This window comes from Leucopleurus acutus (assembly GCF_964270905.1).
Source record: "Leucopleurus acutus genome assembly, chromosome: 7".
Classification (NCBI taxonomy): domain Eukaryota; kingdom Metazoa; phylum Chordata; class Mammalia; order Artiodactyla; family Delphinidae; genus Leucopleurus; species Leucopleurus acutus.
Window position 1 is genome coordinate 96,196,911 of NC_139150.1, and position 20,523 is coordinate 96,217,433.

The 20,523-nt window shown below is 39.7% G+C and overlaps 1 protein-coding gene across 2 annotated transcripts in view; it reads right to left on the reverse strand.

Annotated features, from left to right (window-relative positions):
• Window positions 1-20,523, reverse strand: part of ROR2 (receptor tyrosine kinase like orphan receptor 2) — a gene marked incomplete at both ends in the record, with an annotated part of 217,350 nt that overhangs the window by 16,348 nt on the left and 180,479 nt on the right. For both annotated transcript variants that reach the window (XM_082841987.1, XM_082841988.1), the window contains 2 exons: window positions 11,817-11,847; window positions 12,653-12,940. In XM_082841987.1, the coding sequence (XP_082698113.1) occupies window positions 11,817-11,847; window positions 12,653-12,940 (319 nt within the window). The remainder of the gene's footprint in view (window positions 1-11,816; window positions 11,848-12,652; window positions 12,941-20,523) is intronic.

Below are 20,523 nucleotides of genomic sequence, written 5' to 3' on the forward strand. Positions count from 1 at the left end.
GGAAATGTTAGTACCTGACTCTCAGCAATTAACTGAACTAAACAAAAAAAATAAGCGAAGAAACAACAGAAATATTAACCACCCCCTTGACCCAATGGACATCTAGAACAATATACTCAACAAGACAGCATACACGTGTCAGTGTACATGGCACGTTCACCCAGACAGACCATATGCTCTCCATAAAATAACTCACAATATGTTAAAAAATTGAAACCATAAATTTCTGATCACACAAAATTAAATTAGAAATCAATAACAAAAATATATAACAAAAAATATATAACAAAAAATAACAAAAAAAAAAAGAAACTCTCGAACTATTTGGAAATTAAATAGCACACTTGTAAATAACCTTTGGGCTCAAAAAAGAAAATGCAAGAAAAATTAAATGGCATTTTAAATGGAATGAGAATATATAACATATGAGAAATGAAAACAGGATACCCCAAATCGTGGGATGAAGCTAAAAGAGTAATTAAGAGACACCTTTATAGCTTTAAATGCTTAAATTAGATGAGATTTTACACCTTAAAAAGCTGGAAAAAGAGTGTCAAGTTAAACCTGCAGTAATTAGAAAAAAAATATTAATGATGAGAGCAGAAATCAATAAAATAGAAAACAAACAATAAAAAAATCAATAAAGCCAAAAGTTGATTCCTCAAAAAATTAACCAAGTTGGTAACACCTAGAAAAAATGATTAATAAAAGAGAAAACACACATTACCAATATCAGGAATGCACAAGGGGACTCACCAAAGACTCTAGAGATGTTAAAGATAATAAATGAACACAGATATATATAACCAACAACTTAGAAAAATGACAATATACCAAAATTAGTATAAATAGGAATAAAACCTCAGAATAGCCCTAAATCTCTTAGAGAACTTGGAGTTGTAGTCAAAAACCTTCCCATGATTAAAACTCCAGCCCCAAATAATAGAAACTGGTGAATTCTGTCTAATATTTAAGGAAGAAACATCAGCAATTTTACACAAACTCTTTTAGAAATTAAAGGAGTAAGAGATACTTTCTAGTTCATTTTATGAGGCAAACATAAACTTGATATAAAAAGCTGACAAGTCTGTTCCATGGACATTATAAGCCAATATGCCCCCTGATCAAAATGGTAACATGCTCCACTAAACAACAGCAAACTGGACCCAGAAAAATAAAAAGACAATATAGAAATGAGTAATGGACCAAACTGGGTCAACCCAGGAGTACAAAGTTACTTCAGCATTTAAAAACCAATCACTGAAAATACAGAGCTAAAGAGAGAAACCATGTAATAATCTCAGTTAATATTAAAAAAAAAAAGCAATTGACAAAACCAACACTCATTCATTATCAAAACTTTCAACAAAGAAAATAACTGTCAATCTAATAAAAAGGGCATCTATGAGAAACCTACAATGAATTTCTTACTTAATGGTGAAATAAGGAACATTTCCCCCTTAGATATAGAAACAAGACAAAGATATCTGCTCTTACCTCTTCTACCCAACATCGCCATGGAAGTCCTAACCATTACAATAAGAAGATAGATAGATAGATAGGGGATGGTAGATAGATAAATGGCTTATAGATTAGAAAGGAAGAAATAAAACTGTCTTCACTCATAGATATCATAATTTACATAGAAAATCCTAATGAATATATTAAAAAATTACAAAAATTAATATGGATTTAGTAAAGCCACAAGATAAGGACAATATAATCAATTATATTTTTATATTTGAGCAACAATTAGCAAATGAAATTTTTAAAAAATATCATTTACAATAATATTAAAACTACACAGAGGAGTAGTCAAATTCATAGAAAGTAGAATGGTGGTTGTCAAGGGCTGGGGGCGGAAAGAATGGGGCGTTATTGTTTAATGGATACAGAGTTTCAGTTTGGGAAGATGAAAGTATTCTGGAGAGGGATGTGGTGATGATTGCACAACAATGTGATTGTACTTAATATCTCTGAATTATACACTTAAAATGGTTAAAATACTTAGAAATAAACCTAATATGTACAAGACTTCCACACTTAAAACTTTGAAACACTGCAGAGAGAAAGGAAAGAAAACCCAAATAAATAGAAATACATACCATGTTCATAGATTGGAACACTCAATAGTTTAAAGAAGTCAATGTTCTCAAAGTGCAATATCACCCCATCAAAATCCTAGCAGGATTTCCCCGCAAATTACCTTTTACTACAAAAAGAAAAATAACTGTATAATGAGAAAACAGATCTTAACCAAGTGAGAAAAATTAATGTCACCAATAAGGGGCAAACTGACATCATGTACCTCCAGATGTGATACCCTGAGAAGGAAATATCACTTACATTATTTCAGTCAAAAATGCATAACCAGATTCTAATCATGAGTGAACATCAGCCAAACTCAAATTTAGAGATATTCTACACAACTGTTCTGCACTTATCAAACATCTCAGCGTCATGAAAGGTCCAGGAACTGTTGCAGAGTAAAGGGGACTAAAGCAACATGGTAAGGAGCTGTACCCAGGGGCGGGGAGATCTAAAAAGCATTACTGGGACAATGAAAGAAATTGGAGTATGAATGGCAATTCAAAGACATACATCCTGAAGTTGAAGCTGTCGTTCTGTAAGGAAACACTGTTGGTCTTAGGGAATATACACTGAAGTGTTAAAAGGCAAAGGGGTGTAATGAATGCAACCTACTCTCATATGGTTCAGAAAACAATAATAGTTGCAAACAGGCATAGAGGGAATGATAAGTCAAATATGGCAGAATGACAAAAAATTGGTAAACCTGGGTAAAGACATATGGGATTACTTATTACTATTCCTGTGACTTTTTTATAAGTCTGAAGTTATTTCAAAATCAAAAGTTAAAAACATCCCAGTAGGCACTGTGGTAGAAACTGACAAACAATCTAGAATTTAAATGGAAATGTAAAGGTACTAGAGTAGCCAAAACAATCATGAAAGAGAAGAAGAATGATGGAAAGTTTACACCCCTTGATTTTAAGACTTACTGTAATATTGCAGTTATTAAGACAATGTGGTATTGGAGTGTAAGGACAGATCAATAGAACATAACAGAATTCCAAAATATATCTTCACATGTAGTCAAGTGATTTTCAATAAAGGCACTAACACATTCAAGGGAGACAGAACAGTCTTTTCAAAAATGATGCTGGAACAACTGGATATTTGTATGGAAAAAGATGAACTTAAACGCATTAACTCACACCATACACAAAAATTGTTTTGAAGATGGATCATAGACCTAAACATAAAAGCTAAAATTAAAATGCTTATAGAAGGAATCACAGGAGAATACCTTTACAGTACTGAGGTAGGCGAAAGCAAAGATTTCTTAGACATGATACATAAAAGAAAAAATGATAAATTAGATTTACCAAAATTAAAATTTCCTGATCAGCAAAAGACAGCATTAAGAAAATTAAAAAGGCAAACCACAAGCTGGCAGAAAACACCTTATAATATCTGACAAAGAAACTGTATACAGAAAATATAAGAACTCCCATAACTCAACAGGAAGACAAACAACACAGTAAAAATTGGACAAAAGGCCTAACAGATACTTCACAAAAGTGCGTCCTTAGAAGATGGCCCCATTTTTAGTGACTGAAGAAATGTAATTAAAACACCATGAATCATCACGATGCAAGACATTAGAATGGCTACAATTAAATGACTGAGAATATCAAATGTTGGTATGGATGTGGAGCAACTGGAACTCTCATACTTTGCTGGTGGCAGTATAAAATGGAAAGATCACTTTGGGGAAGAATTTGGCAATTTCTTATACAGTTTATATATACACATACCATCTGACTGAGCAATCTTACACCTAGGATTTATTCTAGAAAAATGAAAACGTGTTCCCCCAAATTAAATATTCATAGCAGTCTATTTATAATTGCTCCAAATTGGAAGTCCAAATGTCCATCAACAGATAATACATTGTAGTATCTTCATACAACAGAATAATTGTCATCAACAAAAAGGAATAAACCACATAAAGTATTTTTCAGATATTATATTTTGTAGAAGAAGCCAGAAATAAGAGTCTCTCAGGAAAAGGTAAGCGGCACAAGGCAGGAGTTTTTAGTTTTTGTCTGTTTCATTCATTGTTGGACCCCCAATAACTTGAACAGGGCCTGGCACATAGCTGGCCCTCGGTATAAATTTGTTAAATAAATGAATGAATGATTTCCTTGAAAATCAGACATCATACTTTATTCCTCTCTACTTTTGAGATGAAATACTCCTGCATGCAATTATACTGATGTCATATTTGATGGGCAAAAATGTGAACGGAGCAAATTCATGCATAAAGCAAACACTAACATTCATGTCATAAAAACCCAAGTCAGCAAAACCTTTTAGAAACACTGGCTTTTGCAACGGCCATCTCTAAGGCTAGGATCACATGAGATGGCCAGAGGCAGAGAAACAGTGTCTCCAACACTAATAGTTCATTGGCAAGTAAACATTTTTCTCTTCTGTCATGTTCAGGGGGCTGGTCCCTCTCACATCAACCTTGGAAGATTGGTGACTTCGGGTGAATTTGGAGGTTGGTGTATAAAAAGCTCTCATTCATGTATAATAGGGCATCATAGCTGATACATGAGTTCAACTGAAAACAAAAAGACTTAGTGGGAGCATTGAATGTGCTGCTACCATCAAGTGCTAGTATTATCATTACTGCTAAAGCACAAACATTTTCATTTGTGTCACTATATGACCTGAATTTAAAAGAATGTGTGTGTAGTCTCTAATTACTTTAACCATGACTGTGTTTAGCCACTTATCGCCTGTATCATATAATCTTAAAATGAATTAAGTTTCTATCTTTTATTCAAGTTCTGCACTATGGGATTTAAGGGGAGTTACTTTTCCAGAAAAAAGAACCTATCACAACAAGAAGTCATGGAGAAAAAATTAGGTTGGCCTCTCTCCCCCTTCCAACTCAATTTCATTAGGTTGGTGGTTTAATGAATTTAACATCAAATGCTAAATGTTAGCCTTTTGTCTAAGTTAATTTACTTTTACCAACTTGTCAGTAAGGCAGCTTGGTTTCTCCTGAAGTCACTTTTAATTACTGGCTAGTCAGTTGGCAGTTTCAGGGTTTTTTTTAATAGTGCTATTTTCCTATAATTAGGATAAAGTTTGAACTAGGCTTATGACAATTTCCCAAAGAGCAATGGAAGGAGTTTGAGGTAGAAGATGGCTGAGTTCCATTTAGACATGCAAATTGTGAGATGCCTGTGAGTCATCCGCCTGGAGACGCCCACCATGGGGCTGAACTGGGGGGCCTGGAGATGGGGAGATAAGTCAGACTTGGAAGTGGAGATGTCAGGGTCATGAGCTTATGGGTGGAGAAGGGCTGAAACCTTGGAATTACCTTCAAGTCGTGAAGCAAGAAGGGCTCAGACATGGCCTCAAGGAAAGTGATTTCCCAGCAGCCAATAATTAACTTTTAACTGCCCAAAAAACAACACATTTTCCTTTAAGCAGACGTTCGTTGAAGCACATTATGCGTGCATTTACTTGTGAGCCATCAGGATAGCCTAGGACAACCAACACAGGAAACATGGAAGCCCTGATGCTCACGCTTCAGGGAGCACCCCGACGCCTTCACCCAACTCTGGTACCATGAGGCTACCCCACCAGTGTACGTATGTGTCTATCATCGTGAAAATAAACCACTTTTTAAAAGAGTAGCTAGAAATGATACCCATACATGAAATGTGAGACACACAGCCTCACATTAATCCCCTCGCATTACCAAAACTGCTACCTGAGTAAGCTATAATCACCCTGTCTTTGAACCTATGTCTGCAGAGAGACAGCCTGTCCTTGAAGCTTTTGTTCTCCATACACACACCCTCCTCACCCCGCCTTCAAATGGATGGAAGGAAAAGCAATGTTTTAATGGTAATAAATCCCTTAACCTCTGAGGATTTCCACCCTACCCCCCACCTCCTTCAATACAAACTGATATCCACCAACACTGCTGGTGACCCTGTGTGTGGATGTGTGAGGGCGGCGGCCAGAGGAAGAGAGCAAAGAGCCTGGAGGGGATGAGTCATCACAACCATCCCTGTTCACGGTTCAGAACCAACCTCAGCGTGTCCCCATGCTGACATGCTGTACACAGGGATCAACCAGGGCTGTATGATTATTCACTGTTGCAACTCTCCATTTGCAGGTACAGGATATACCACCAGACCAGCAATGAAAGAGCTTTAACTGCTGTGCATTTTCTCAGGAAAATTGGATAAGCTAGTGATATTCCAGAGACGAAAACGGAGAACTTGTGGGTAATTCTATTTTAAACCCACTGATATTCCTTCTTTTTGTCTTTGTTCTGGTCAACTTCCAGAGATATCATAAAGGAGTTGAAGGTGAGTCTGCTGAAACATAATTACAGTCAATGGGCAGAAAAAAATCATGGTCACAGAAAAGACAACCGTCAATGGGCAGGTGCCTTAGGCTACGAAGTATCTGAACAAAGCAGGTCATCTGCCAACACAAAGTTAGCAGATCAATTCAGCACAATATTAAAAGAATACCTCACCCTGACGAAGTGTATTTCAGTCTAGAACTGTGAAGCTACCTAGTAATAGGAACTCTATTACATACCGTAATATTAATACATTGAAAGGAGAAAAACTACACAATCACCTTTGTATCTGAAAAAGTAACTGTAAAAATCAAACTTCTGTGCAATTCCAATAAAAATACAAACTGATAAAATTCATATGGAAGAATAAAAGATAACAGTCAAGATAATTTAGAAAAATGGTATAGTAATAAGGTAGCTGTATTAGCCAGCTCAGGCTGCCATAACAAATACCATACCACAGACTGGAGGGCTTAAACAACAGACATTGACTTCTAACAGTTCTGGAGGTTAAGTTCAATATCAAAGTGCAACCCTATTTAGTTCCCAGCTTTCAGAAGGCCACCTTCTCGCTGTGTCCCCACATGGCAGAAAGGAGAGACAGCAATCTCTGATGTATCTTCCTCTTCTTATAAGGACACCAGCCCTATCAGATCAGGGACCCACCCTTAAGACCTCATTTAACCTTAATTACCTACTTAAAGGCCCTATCTTCAATACAGTCCCATGAAGGGGGGTTAAAGCTTCAATATCTGAATTTGGTGGGGGGCACAATTTAATCCATAGCAATAAGCGAAAATATTTATCTACATATAGCAAGATATATTACAAAGATATAGTGTTAGAATATTGTGGTATTTTTCCAGGCACAAAAGTTACTAGAACAGAATAGAGAGCCTAGAAGCAGATCCGCATGTATAGAAATTTCACAGATGACAGAAGTGACATTAAATTTAATGATTACAGATGGGGCTATTCATTAGATGATGCCAAGGCACTAGGCCATTGAGATAGGAAAGTATTACATAGAACCCTAGCTGCTACCAGCATAAAAATCAATTCTAGATGGAGTAGAAACTGTGTAAAAATTATATCTAGAATATATTTTAAAACTCCTGCAAAAAAAAAAAACTCTTGCAAATCAATATGAAAAAGACAAACATCCTAATGAAAAATGGACAAAATACATTCGACTCCGGTTATCTGTGACAGTCATTTTCTATAAAGTTGCCACAAACAATGAATTAGCAAATACTGAGCCATTGTTCCTAAGGCAAATAAAGAGATACTTTTCTGCAAGTCTGTGGTCATAACATTTTCATCAACCAATCAATACATAACCTTGTTTTATGTGTGTTTCTGTTTAAAGATGTGTTATTTAATGTGGTTGGTGATTCATTAATACCAAGCTTGGGGCCAACAGCACTGTAACCCATGCTTGAATGAAGCTTATCTAACGTATTTCCTCCACAAGGCATATCACAGCCTTCTGGTGCTTAGGAACATAAGACTGCACTTCAGCACTGTGCTTGGGGCCATTCTAAACAGCAAAATCACCAACGAAAAGCACAAAATATAAACAGACCCAGAAGAGGACATGTGCACAGCAGGAGAGGTGAAACAAGATGGCAGACCTCAGCTGGGAGCGCATGCACTGGGCAACTCAAATTTTTCACTGTTCCGTGCACATCCATGAGTGACCATGGAAACATCCTGCGTACTGATTTGGGGGTTACAAAGAAATTGTACTGAGTAAGAAAATTTGCAAGTATTGAGTCTATAAATAAGAATGGACTGTACTTGAACTGGCAATCCAATGGTTATTAAACCAATACAAATATGTTCAACTTCACTGTGTACTGGTGAAATCTAATATAAAATTACTATAACTTACAACTGACACCCAAGATATTGGCAAAATTTTGAGTTCTGATAATACCACGTGCTGGAAAACATGGGGAAATAAGAACTCATGCTTTGCTGGTGGGACTATGAAGTCCTTTATCACTTTGGAAGGCAATCTGACCATACATGGTAGAGGTGGGAAGTGAATACCTGCAATTCCACTCCCAGACTTCTATTGCTGGAGGACTCTCGCCCACTGGGACAAGTAGACATGGAAAGATGTTTACATAAGATGGTCTGCATCAGTGAAAACAACTAACCTTCACTGAGTAAACACATGGACAATTAAAGTGAGACTGACTCACAGAATGGAGTATTGTATATTTGTTAAAATGAACTTAACCTACATGTATTAACCTGGACTTCCAGATTGGCAAACGCCCCTCCTCACCCACCCCTAAAAAAACTGCACTTATACGCTATTTACAAGAGACCTACATAAAACAGAACACAAAAAGGTTGAGGGCAAAAAGTGGGACAGGAATAGTAAAACAGCTTTCTAGCAAGTGCAAATAAAAAGAAAGTAGGTGGAGCAATATAATTGCTAGGCAAAATCGAATTCAAGGCAAAAAGCCTCAAAAGAGACTTAAAAACAAGACAGAACAAAAGCTATATAGTCTCAAACCTGGAGGTATTTAAGAACATAAACTCAAAATTTAAAAAAATAGAAAACTGATAGAAATTGGCAAATCCAAAATGAGTATAGACAACTTTCATATATTTTCAGGTATCTGCAACCAATGTGAACAAAAAATACAGACACTTTTAATAACACACTTAACATATGTGATTTGATACATGAATCGAAATGTTGTGTACTGGCTACCATCAGAGCACATTTATTTTTTTGAAACAACAGGAAATATTCACAAAAATTTACCATATCAAATTGGCCATAAAGAAAATCTCAACCAACTACCAACTGTAAAATACATCCCAAATTCACTGATAATAATACAACAAAAATCAGAAAATAACAAAAAACAAAAGCTTATGTTGCCTGGAGGGGAAAAAGATGTAGCCAAAATGGTATTCAGAGGAAACTTTACTGTCTTAAATGCTTTTGTATGAAAATTTAAAATGACTAATAAAAACCACTTTTTTAAGAAGTCAGAATGACATATAGATCACTTGAACCACTACATACACATCAGAATGGCTCAACTTAGAAAGACCAACCAGATCAAATGCTGGCAAACAATGCAGTGACCATAACTTTCCTACCTGCTGGTGGGAGTACAGAGTGGTACAATCACCTTAGGAAAAGGTCTGGTATTTCTTACAAAACTCAGCACACACATACCCTATAAGTCAGAACTTTGACCCTAGGTATTTACCTAGCAGAAATGAAAATACATGTCCACAAAAAACTTGTATGAGACTATCCATAGCAGCTTATTCATCAATGTCAAAAGATGCAACCTGCTCAGGTGTCTATCAAGGAAAAACTAACTGATCCAGTCACACAAGGGCACACTATTCGGCAATGAATAGCAGCAGCCTAGTGAAACATGTACAGCATGGATGACTCTCGAGAGAACCACGTCAAGTGAAGGAAACCAGGCTCAGGTGGCTATGTACTGTAGGACTTCATTTCTATGAAGTTCTAAAACACGTAAAGCTAGCTCATGGTAGAAAAAAATCAGAACAGTTGTTGCCTGGGGAGGAGGGGTAGTGACCAGGAAGTTGCATGATGGAAATTTCTAGAGTGATAGGAATGTTCTGTGCCTGGATAACGGTTTAGATTGCAGAGGTTTTTGCATTGTTTGGACCTTATTAATAGAATACTTAAGATCTGTGCATTTCATTGTATAAGTTTGTTTTTTTTTTTTTTTCAGTATGCGGGCCTCTCACTGTTGTGGCCTCTCCCGTTGCGGAGCACAGGCTCCGGACGCGCAGGCCCAGCGGCCATGGCTCACAGGCCCAGCCGTTCTGCGGCATGTGGGATCTTCCCGGACCGGGGCATGAACCCATGTCCCCTGCATCGGCAGGCGGACTCTCAACCACTGCGCCACCAGGGAAGCCCTGTATGTAAGTTTTAACTCAAAAAGAAGAAACAAGAATAGTAAGTAAGTACACAGATGTTGAACTCTTGTTAATGATTTCCATAATATTTCTAAATGATATCATAATCCATAATGATATCCAAAATATTTCAGGATAAGTGTACAAATATCTGCAAATTATTGTGAAATGAATAAAAGAAAGAAGACAACTGATGAATGGAAATGGATGGAAAGATAGGCTAGCACAGTAAAATGTAAGCTAACACAACATTGTAAATCAATTATACTTCGATAAAGTAAATTTTTAAAAAACAGAAAAAAATTTTAATTGTATATAAAATTAAATATAAGTATATTTGATATTTATATATTTAATAAATTATAATTATACGTAAATTATTTATTTATATATTTTGCAATATATTATATATGTTTATATTATATAATATTTACTTAAATTATACATAAATAGACAACATAAGATATAAATGAAAATAAGAATTCAACTTTTGAATAACTTATACCTTTTCGAAAGCCTCACAGATGTGCCCTGGATACAATTTCTTCTTTTCTCACTCTATGCATGAATGATTATTAAGGAGAAATGCTTGGACACTATGGTTCAGCACAGAAAGTTCTCAAAAATCTGCCTTCTGCAAGTGGCACCTGATGTAAGCTAAGAGGGGCCCCTGCCCACCCACCTCACCCCAATGGCCAGGGTTTACGAGGCAGCAGGGGGACACAGAGAAGCAAACACTGCTTGGCTGACCAGCACAGCGTCTGCACCCCTGCTCAGAACTTTCAGACGTGAAGCAAAGGATTTCTGATATGCCTGAAGAGTAAATGAGGAATCCAACAGCCATGGCTAACCTCGAACACAGGCGCTGAAAAGAATGATTCTCATGGATGTGTGAGGTCCGGAGGAGAAAAGATGCTACACCGGGAAACAAGAGGCCTGAGTTCACAGCCAGAACCTGCCCGCAGGTGGGTGAAGACCCCTGAGCCAGGCTCTGAGCCTCAGTCTCCTCAGCTCTGAAGTGGGTCTGAGACCCCGCCTATGGTGGAGGTTCCCGGAGGCTTGAGGAGCACACATTTTGTAGACTGCAGCTGGCGATGCAGTTAAGGTGGCGCTGGGACTTCAGGGTAACTGCCTCTCTGTTTTAAATGTGTCCAGGACACCAGGGTCCTGGCAGCCCTGGCAACCCGGTCTGTATATTTATACTGCCTCCAGTTGCCCTGCAAGGTCACGATCTCTGATAACAACTAACTATGCCTGCTTTTATGACTTTTTCCCTAACACTCAACATGGAAAATATAACAGTTTTCCATCCAAAAGCAAGCACATTGCCATCCTTGTGTGAAGTCCAGCCAACTTCTAGCAAATTCAGCAGAAACATGTGTTTGCCCGATTTAAAGCCGGGGGTTCTTATATAACGGAAGCCCACAAAGAATGAGAAAATGGTTTGAGGAAAGCAAATACTTACTGAAAGTTATGATTTGGGCTGTGTGTTGGACCTAAAGGAAAAGAAAAAAGACAAGTTATTAATACTTCATGATTTGGAATAATTTTTTTTTCCAATCCAGCCCGTGGTAAAGGCAACCGCAGCCCAGGGTGCTCATTTGTGGTGAGCTGTCTTAGGCCTCCAGCTCTGTCCCTGCCCAATATTATATGCCAAGGATGGGGGAAACCACCAAGGATGGAAGGGGTGCTCTGTGTTGATGCAGAAATGTCAGGAGATATTTTGGGAGTTTTTGCTGTCTTTTCTCTCTTCTCATCTAAACTTGTTTCACAAGACCTGTCTTACTGGTGACAGAATGGCTGGGGCATTGCAGGGACCTCCACAGAACTGGTATGAAAGGGACATATTCCTGCCTGCCATTTAATTGCTTCATGCCACCTGTGACAAGCACAAGAGTACAAAATTGTCCTCACACTCTGCTCCCTGCCCATCCTCTGGGCCGGGCTGGGTTTCTGTGGGTGGGTGGGTGGTTGCCTGTCTGGATTGCCTGGGCTTGAAGCGTGCGTGGCCAGCCTCCCCGTGGGGTGACCTCCTGACACATAGCCTGCCTGAGATTATGTTCTGCACTCCAGGTTTACAGACCTCTCCATCTGCGTCTATTTTCTTTTATTACTAGTAAATGGGTAACAGGTTAAGCCAGGATCTCGTGCACAATGGGAAAGACCTCAGGGAAGGGTTTTATTGATTTCCTCTCTGCTGACCTGTGTGTGTTCAGTTTCAAACCGCAAATTAATCTGCTGCTCGGTGGCTGGGGACATTCCTATCTGATAAGCAACACACCGGGGACTGTCCCCACTCACCGAGCCGCACGAACAGGACGCCAGTGGCGGTGATGGTCTTCACCCCATTGGTGGCCACGCACTGGTAGTAGCCGGTGTCCGTCGTGTCCAGGTCCTGGATCCGCAGCCGAGAACCGTATTCCGTCTTGCGGATGATGATGCGCCGGGGCTCCTGCACAACCGGGGCGTCATTCTTCAGCCACCGCACGCTGGGCGGCGGGTTTCCGGCCACCTTGCAGTGCAGAATCGCTGTCTGGCCTTGGACTATGGTGATATTGTTAACCGGCTCCAGAAAATTCAGAAAGTACCCTGCAAAGGAGAACAGTCAGAGAGGAGCAAACGTCCGTGAGGGCTGGGAGAGAAGGCTGCCTGGGGCTCCTTCTTGGAACTGCTTGGGGAAGGTTTTGATTTTTCTCTCACATAGGTATAGCCCATTCTCGTTATTTGAGGTAATTTTGTTCTAGAATGTTGCCTCAAACACTGAATGAGAGAATACGGACTCACTGCTCCTGGGGAAACACAGGGTTAGGTTCCTGTGAGCCTCTGGTCACAGCATTCTAATCAACCGATCAATAAAGAACCTTATTTTACTGTGCTCTGTTTAAAGACACCTTATTTAGTAAGTATTGTTGATTCATTAACACTGATCTCACGACCAACAGACCAATAACTTGTGTCTGAAAGAAGCTTATCTAACACACATGCTTTCTCCATAAGGCACATCTTGTGCTTAGGACACCAGACAGCACTTCAGCACCATTACTGGGGGCATTTTAAATGGCAAATTACCAACAAAAGGTACAAAAATGCAAAACACATGGGACTAAATAGATCACGAAAAGGACATTTGTTTACAGTATGAGTTGGGACATTAGACAGAGTGTCATTTTGTTCAGGCTCAGCTGGGAATGTGTGCATGTGTGCACTGGGCAATTCAAAATTTTCACTGCTCTGGGCATGTCTATGAATGACCGTGAAAGTACTGTGAGAACTGATTTGGGGGTTAAAAATACATTTTAGATAATAAGCAAACTTGCAAATATGGAATCTGTAAGTAATGAGAATCAACTTTACTTCTTTTTGAAAGCACTAAATCTAATCTCACTAAATTTATGATGCAAATTCATACTCAGAAAGTCCATCCTCCCTCTACCCCACCATCAAGCACAAGCCACAATAAGGAAAGTAGGAAAAGAAAGCATGTGACAAAACAGAGATAGCCTCAAAAACAAGCTAATCATTGGTCTGAACAGAACAAAAATAACAAGGTTGAGTGTTGCTGCCCACTGCATGCAGGGCAGGAGCAGGAAGAAGCCGTCCAGGGCTTGCGCACAGGAAGGAAAACAGGGCCTAAAAGTACCTGAAATACAGAGCTAGTGGGGCTGGAAACACTGCCCAGGAACGTGGGGTTCCAGTTCAACCACAGGCAAGAGCTTCTCAGCTGGTGACAAAGGCCACTGGGAACAAGAGGAAGTAAGGCAGACAGCGGTGGGGAGGGGTAGGGGTGTGTGTGTGTGTGTGTGTGTGTGTGTGTGTGTGTGTGTGTGTGTGTGTGTGTGTGTGTGTGTGTGTGTGTGTGTGTGGTGTAGGAGGTCAGGGGCTGGGGGATACCCTCTGTCAAAGTAAACATGCACACTAAAATTCCAACACTAAAAAAACCCACTAAGGCTAGACAGACAAGACAATCAATCATCAGGAGATGAACTTACGACAGTCAAAACCAAGATAATAGAGCAATCAAAAAAGCCTATAAAGCCTATTCAAGTTCTACATCTTTTGGCTTGATTTCTGGTTGGTCCCTATTCTTTTTTCTGTTTTAATGAAGTGAAACATTGAAAGATGGCACATATCTGTATTACTGATTTAATTGGATGAAAAATTATAGGATTTCTAGTGGACCCTGGGGATAAGTTTCACAGGATGAGTGATGGCTCAGATGTTGGGTGATAGGAGATAGCTGAGGAGGTGGGAGGTTGTGAATTTCAAGATGAAGGGACAGTTTTCCTTCACAGGGGAGAGTGGATAGATATCGGTCTAGAGAGGTGTCACTAAGTAGTACTGATTACTATTTATGAATATTATTAACAACATCATTAGGTTCTACCTTGATTCTCTGCTAGCCAACCCCTTTCTCAGTGCACTCAAGTTGAGGAAGAGAATTCTTACTGATGACACAGAGCTGGGAGGTCACTAAAATGTCGATGACAAACACCTTGAAAAGAGGCTGAATCAAGCAGGGTGATATCTTGGATGTCAGGGCTGTTCATTAACAGCACAAGCTCAACTTGGAAAGACCTGCATTCCTGACGCTCCTGCACTAGACCCGGCATCTTTGAAAACAAAATGAGACCTGATTTGACATTCTGAAGCGGTTACTTGGTATAATCCGGGCTGCCCAGATTACAGCGAACACATTGTTTCACTATGTTCTGGCCAGAGCCCAAGCACTTACAAGTTGCTTAAGATTCAAATGCTTCATTAAGGTCTCGTAACACTAAAATGCACAGTAGGGCATATAAAATAGTCATCAAATTATAATTTAAAATAGCAAATGACAGATTACATCACCATGATCTCTTCTTCCTGGCCTAAGTTTAATTATAATTCTCATCTCTACCCTGATGACAGTTTTTCCAATGGCCTTTGACAAACCATGGCTTCCTGGGAGACACAGGTAATGGCTTCGTGTAAAGGCAGAGTGTAAGGATCTGTGTCTCCAAGCTGACTAGCAAAAACCTAAAAGGAGCAGGCCCAGGGGTTCTGAGGGCCGAGACAGGGTGGTCGCTGCTGGCTCTTATCTCATCCATTTGGGGGACTGGCTTGAGAGTAGTCCTGCTACCGCCTTCCTCCATTTGCATACATCAACTTGGGACGTCGCCATCGATCGGCTAAAAATCTTGAAAGATATAGAAGGATCTTCTTCAACATGGAAACATTTGTCTAGAAAGGGAAGAAAGGGAAGAAGGGGGGGGGGGAAGCACAGGAGAAAGTTAAGGAGACAGCTCCTTTTGTACAACTTAGAAGGAAACCCGGGGAGAGTCCAGGACTGTCCAGTTACTCTAAATATAGACCCTTAGTGTCTACTTCTTTTCAAGAATATCTTTTTTACATCGAACGGGTACGGAAACGTGGAGTTCTTCACTGTTCCCACCAACAGCTTCTCCTACACCCCTGACTGACAAATTGACAGCGGTTTAGACTTAGTCTTTCCGTGTCCCTCAGGAAGGCTCCTTTCTGAGAAATGCAGAATAGGGCAGATGGGCTCGTGCCTGGTCTGCGCGCCATGTGGGCATAGACAGCCCTGATGTTAACCTTGTCCCACCGGGTAGGGTGCTGTGAAACCATCTATTAGGCTTAATCCAGAGATGGTGCTGGTATTTCCCTTTCCGATGCGTTATCAACACTAGCTGACAAGGACTAAAGAAATCCACAGGTGCTGGAATCAAGCACCTTACACAGTTGACTTAAATTTTAAAGCACTCTTGGCTATTTCTGTTTACGTGAAATGTACAGAATAGGTAAATCCAGAGACAGAAATAGATTAGTGGTTGCCAGAGGCTGGGGGAAGGGAAATTAGGGAGTGACTCTTAATGGGTACAGGGTCTCACTTTGGGGTGATGAAAATGTCTGGAACTAGAGAGCAGTGATGGTTGCACAGCATTACAAGTGCAGTCCTGGGGTCAGGAAATGCCTGCTGAGGAGGGATGGGTAAGGTAAGACCAGGTGAACAAATCACGGACAAGCAGGTAGAGGGGAGGTGGAGGTGTCAGGCAAAGGGGAGGGGGACCACTCTCTTGAAAGCATCCTTCCCAGAGTGCTGGCAACCACCCTCAGTTTTGCTCAGATCCCGGGGTAAGCCTTCCACTGATTTCCTCCCCAATTTATCCAGATTCCCTTCACTCTCAACCAGATGAACACTCACTCCTGAAGCCACACCTTCCTCAATCTACAAAAAACAAAGGAGAATCTAGTGAAGTGATCTAGTCCACATGGGGAGTTCTTGCCAACTCTTCTCAATCCTACACCGTCTAAACCAGTGGGGTTCAACAGTGTCTTCACATTGGGGTCACCTGGAAGCTTAAAATATACATCCAGCTGCGCAATTTGTCAAAACTCTTAAGTGTGCAGCCCGAGCTAAGAGTCCCTGCTCTGAAGCGCTGAGGAGAAAGAAAAGCAACAATTCCAGTGAACGAAACCCATCCAAGAATGAACTTAGAGCAGACCCGAAACAATACTGAGAAGCATCGCTGGAGGGCACGGTAGGACTGGAAAGAATACCTGGGGAGGTTCTGAGTGCAATGGCATATAGGAGGCCTGTCCAGCTGGGAATGGACAAAAGGGCAGGATGTCCGCAGACGGCACCCATGTCCTGACTTAGGTCTTGAATCAGCCTCCTTCGTGCTCTGCAGGAAGCTCAGAGAGACCAAAACTATGGGTTGATAACATGGTAACTTCATACATTCATAGCTCCCTCCCTAGGCAGGTGAGTAAAAGTGAGCCTTCAGGAAGAAATCAGAAAGACAGATAATGAAGAAAAGCTAATTTATACCCATGGTATCAAGGCTTCTGGAATATTCTTTCCCTTCCCCCATTCTCCCCCACTGGAAGGGAGGGGGGGTCCCTTGTTCTTCCTAAAACACACCCAACTGATCCCTCATGGTGCAGTCAGCCAAGAACCCCTAGTCCTCTGATCTTTTCTATTTCTCATAAGTCAATTCTCTGCCAGAAAGTCACCTCCACAGAGGGTGTTCCCAGCTGCCTCTATTCATTTCTAACCTTGCCCCCCACCCCACTGATCTTGGCCTGTTGCTATGTCAAAGTCACATGCGTTAAATTATGATGACCGAAATACATTTTGACATCAAGAATAACAAACGTTACTTTGACGGAGGGGCGAGTTTCTTAATTCCACGGCTATTTCTCTTCCATTCTGATAAGTTCCATTTAAAAACTGGGATAGGATGATGGAGAGAGAACTGCATTTATTATAGGAAAACTATTATATTTCTACGTATCGTACTAATTTCCTGTTGTTGCTGTAACATGTTAGCACAAACAGCATGAGACAACACAAATTTACTAACATACAGTTCTGCAGGTCGGAGGTCCGAAAATCAATGTGTCAACAGGGCTGTATTCCTTCTGGAGGCTCTGGGAGAGTCTTTCTCCTTGTCTTTCCTGGCTTCTGGAGGCCACCTGCATGCCCTGGTCCATGGTGCCTTCCTTGTATCACTCCAACTTCTGTTTCCATCATCACATCTCTGTTGAGTGACTGACCCTCCTGTCTCTCTCTTATAAGGACCTCTGTTATTACATTGGCCCACCTGGATCATCCAGGATCATTTCCCATCTCAAAATCCTGAACTTAGTCCCACCTGCCAAGTCCCTGTTCCATGAAAGGTGACATGCTCTGAGTTCCAGGACTTAGGATGTGGACATCTTTGGGAGGCCATTATTCTGTCCCTTATGTATATTTTTCTTTTATCTTGCCACTTTACTGAACTACCTTAGTTATAAGAGTTTCTGAGTTGTCTTAGATTTTCTATGTAGATTTTCTTCAAATAACAATAATATAGCCTTTTTGCTTCCAAAGTTCATACTGCTCTTATCTCCTCTTGCCTTCTCTTCAATATTAATTATTTTTGAGTTAACAATTTGGAGAGGAGCACAGGCTCCGGACGCACAGGCTCAGCGGCCATGGCTCACGGGCCCAGCCGCTCCGCGGCATGTGGGATCTTCCCGGACCGGGGCACAAACCTGCATCCCCTGCAATGGCAGGCGGACTCTCAACCACTGTGCCACCAGGGAAGCCCTGAGCTAACAATTTTTAATACTGAAATATTGCAGAGAAAAAGACAGATATTAACATAGTAGTACCCATGTACACAACATCAAGATTTTACGCAAATATTTTACCATATTTGACTTACAACACTTAAAAAATAAGACATTCTGGAATGTAACTAAAGCACACCCTTCCCTATTTGTCCTTTCCTCTCCAGAGAACTACACTATTCCAATTCATTTTTGTATTATTTTATATTTTTAGAATTTTCTCTGAAAGATCATCTTTGCTAGTTGCTTTTTTTCACTCAGAGTCAGCTTGGGATTTACCTATGTTGATGTAGTTCATTTATTTTAATTACTGTATAATATTCTACTGTACAAACAAACCACAATTTCTTTATCCATTTCCCAATTCTGGAGCAGTAAATCGTTTCCACATTTTTGCTAATACAGTGTTTAATGACCATCTTTATACACCTCAACTTGTACATGTATCCACCTGGATGCATTAGTGATAAGTCATAGGGCCTTGAAATCTTTCATCAATCTAGGTCTCAAAAGTGCCTGAGTTAAAGTATTTCTCCTACAACTTTGTCAGCATTTGGTGTTTGGGGGCTTTCAAATGTTTGCCAATATTTTGGACATGAAACAGTGCTGTTGTTTTAGGTTGTATCTTAAGGATTCCTCATGAGCTCAAGAGTCTTTAGGAAGGTTTACCAGTCCTTGAGGCTCTCCTTCTGTAGCTGTCTATTCAAATCTTTATACTCCTAACTTCACCTAATAAATTTTCTATCTTTTTCCTTTTCTAATGTATGCATTAAATATGAATTTTTCAAGTTCTTATTTAGCCACCAAATAAATTATTTTATTTAATCTCCATGTGGTTGGTCAGACCCCAGTTATCTTGTAATTTATAATTTTTCTTGGTTGAGTTATTAAAGGTGTGCTTTAATTGCACTGTTGTCACAAAACATAGTCTGTGTGATGATAATTCTTTGATACCACTGAGATTTGCTTGCACAAACACCACGATTTCAAGGAGTAAACAGAAAATGAAACATGAAAAAAAAAAAAGAGACAGAGATTTGCTTTACAGTCTAGTGCAGAGTCAATTCCTAAAATGTCCCACATTTGATTGGTAAGAATGTGTTTCCCCTAATTGCTCAACGCAGGTGTTTATATATGCCCAATAGATTAAGCTTGTCAATTTGTTGCTCAAATTTTTAACACTTATACTTATCTATTAGCTTCAATGAGATATGTGTTAATTTGATACTGTATATGGCAAATAGCCATTAATAATTCCCTGAGGTTTTGCTTATATATTGGAAACTATGTTGCTGGGTGCAATAAACTCCCAGTTTATTATATCGTCTAGTCTTTACATCACTATGTAAGGCTTCTGTGTCTAAAACACCATTTAGTTTGATGGCAATGTACCTATTTCAGAGTACTTTTGGTTAATGTAGTCCTACTCTATATTTTTATTTTTTTAATGATTTTTATGTTTATATACTAGACATGAATCTTGTAAACAACGTATAATTTAACATGTTAATTTATAAGTCTGTATGTCTTAACCTTATGAGTTTCTTAACTGATGGGTTTATTTTTAAAGTGTTAATTTTGCTTCTTAATTCTCTCTTCCTATTTTCTACTCATTTTTTTTCTTTATTCTCCCATTACTTGTTTGAAAGTTAGGCTTAAGTGGCTAGCTTTACTACTTTTTATAGGCATACCTAATTTGACAAAGTCTCCCCAATACAACCAAATACAAGCACCTTGAAATGCTGTGAGCTACAATCACCCCCCAGACACCAGAGCTTTGAGTCATTGCTTCCCAGTGTTTAGTTACACTCCATTTGTACATCCCCAGGGGTCATTATTACTGATGATTTTTACTAACAGTATTTCTTTAGATTTGCCAACCTGGTTACCAAGTTCTTTCCTTGCCAAGTCTGCCTGCATCTCACTCCTTCCTCCTGGTTCAACTGAGCTCTTCCTGATTCTCATCCGCTCTTTGGGTAAAGGACTGAGGTTGTAAACACTCTTACTCTTGGTCGAAAATTACCTGTTACTTTCACACTTGAATAATAGCTTAGCTG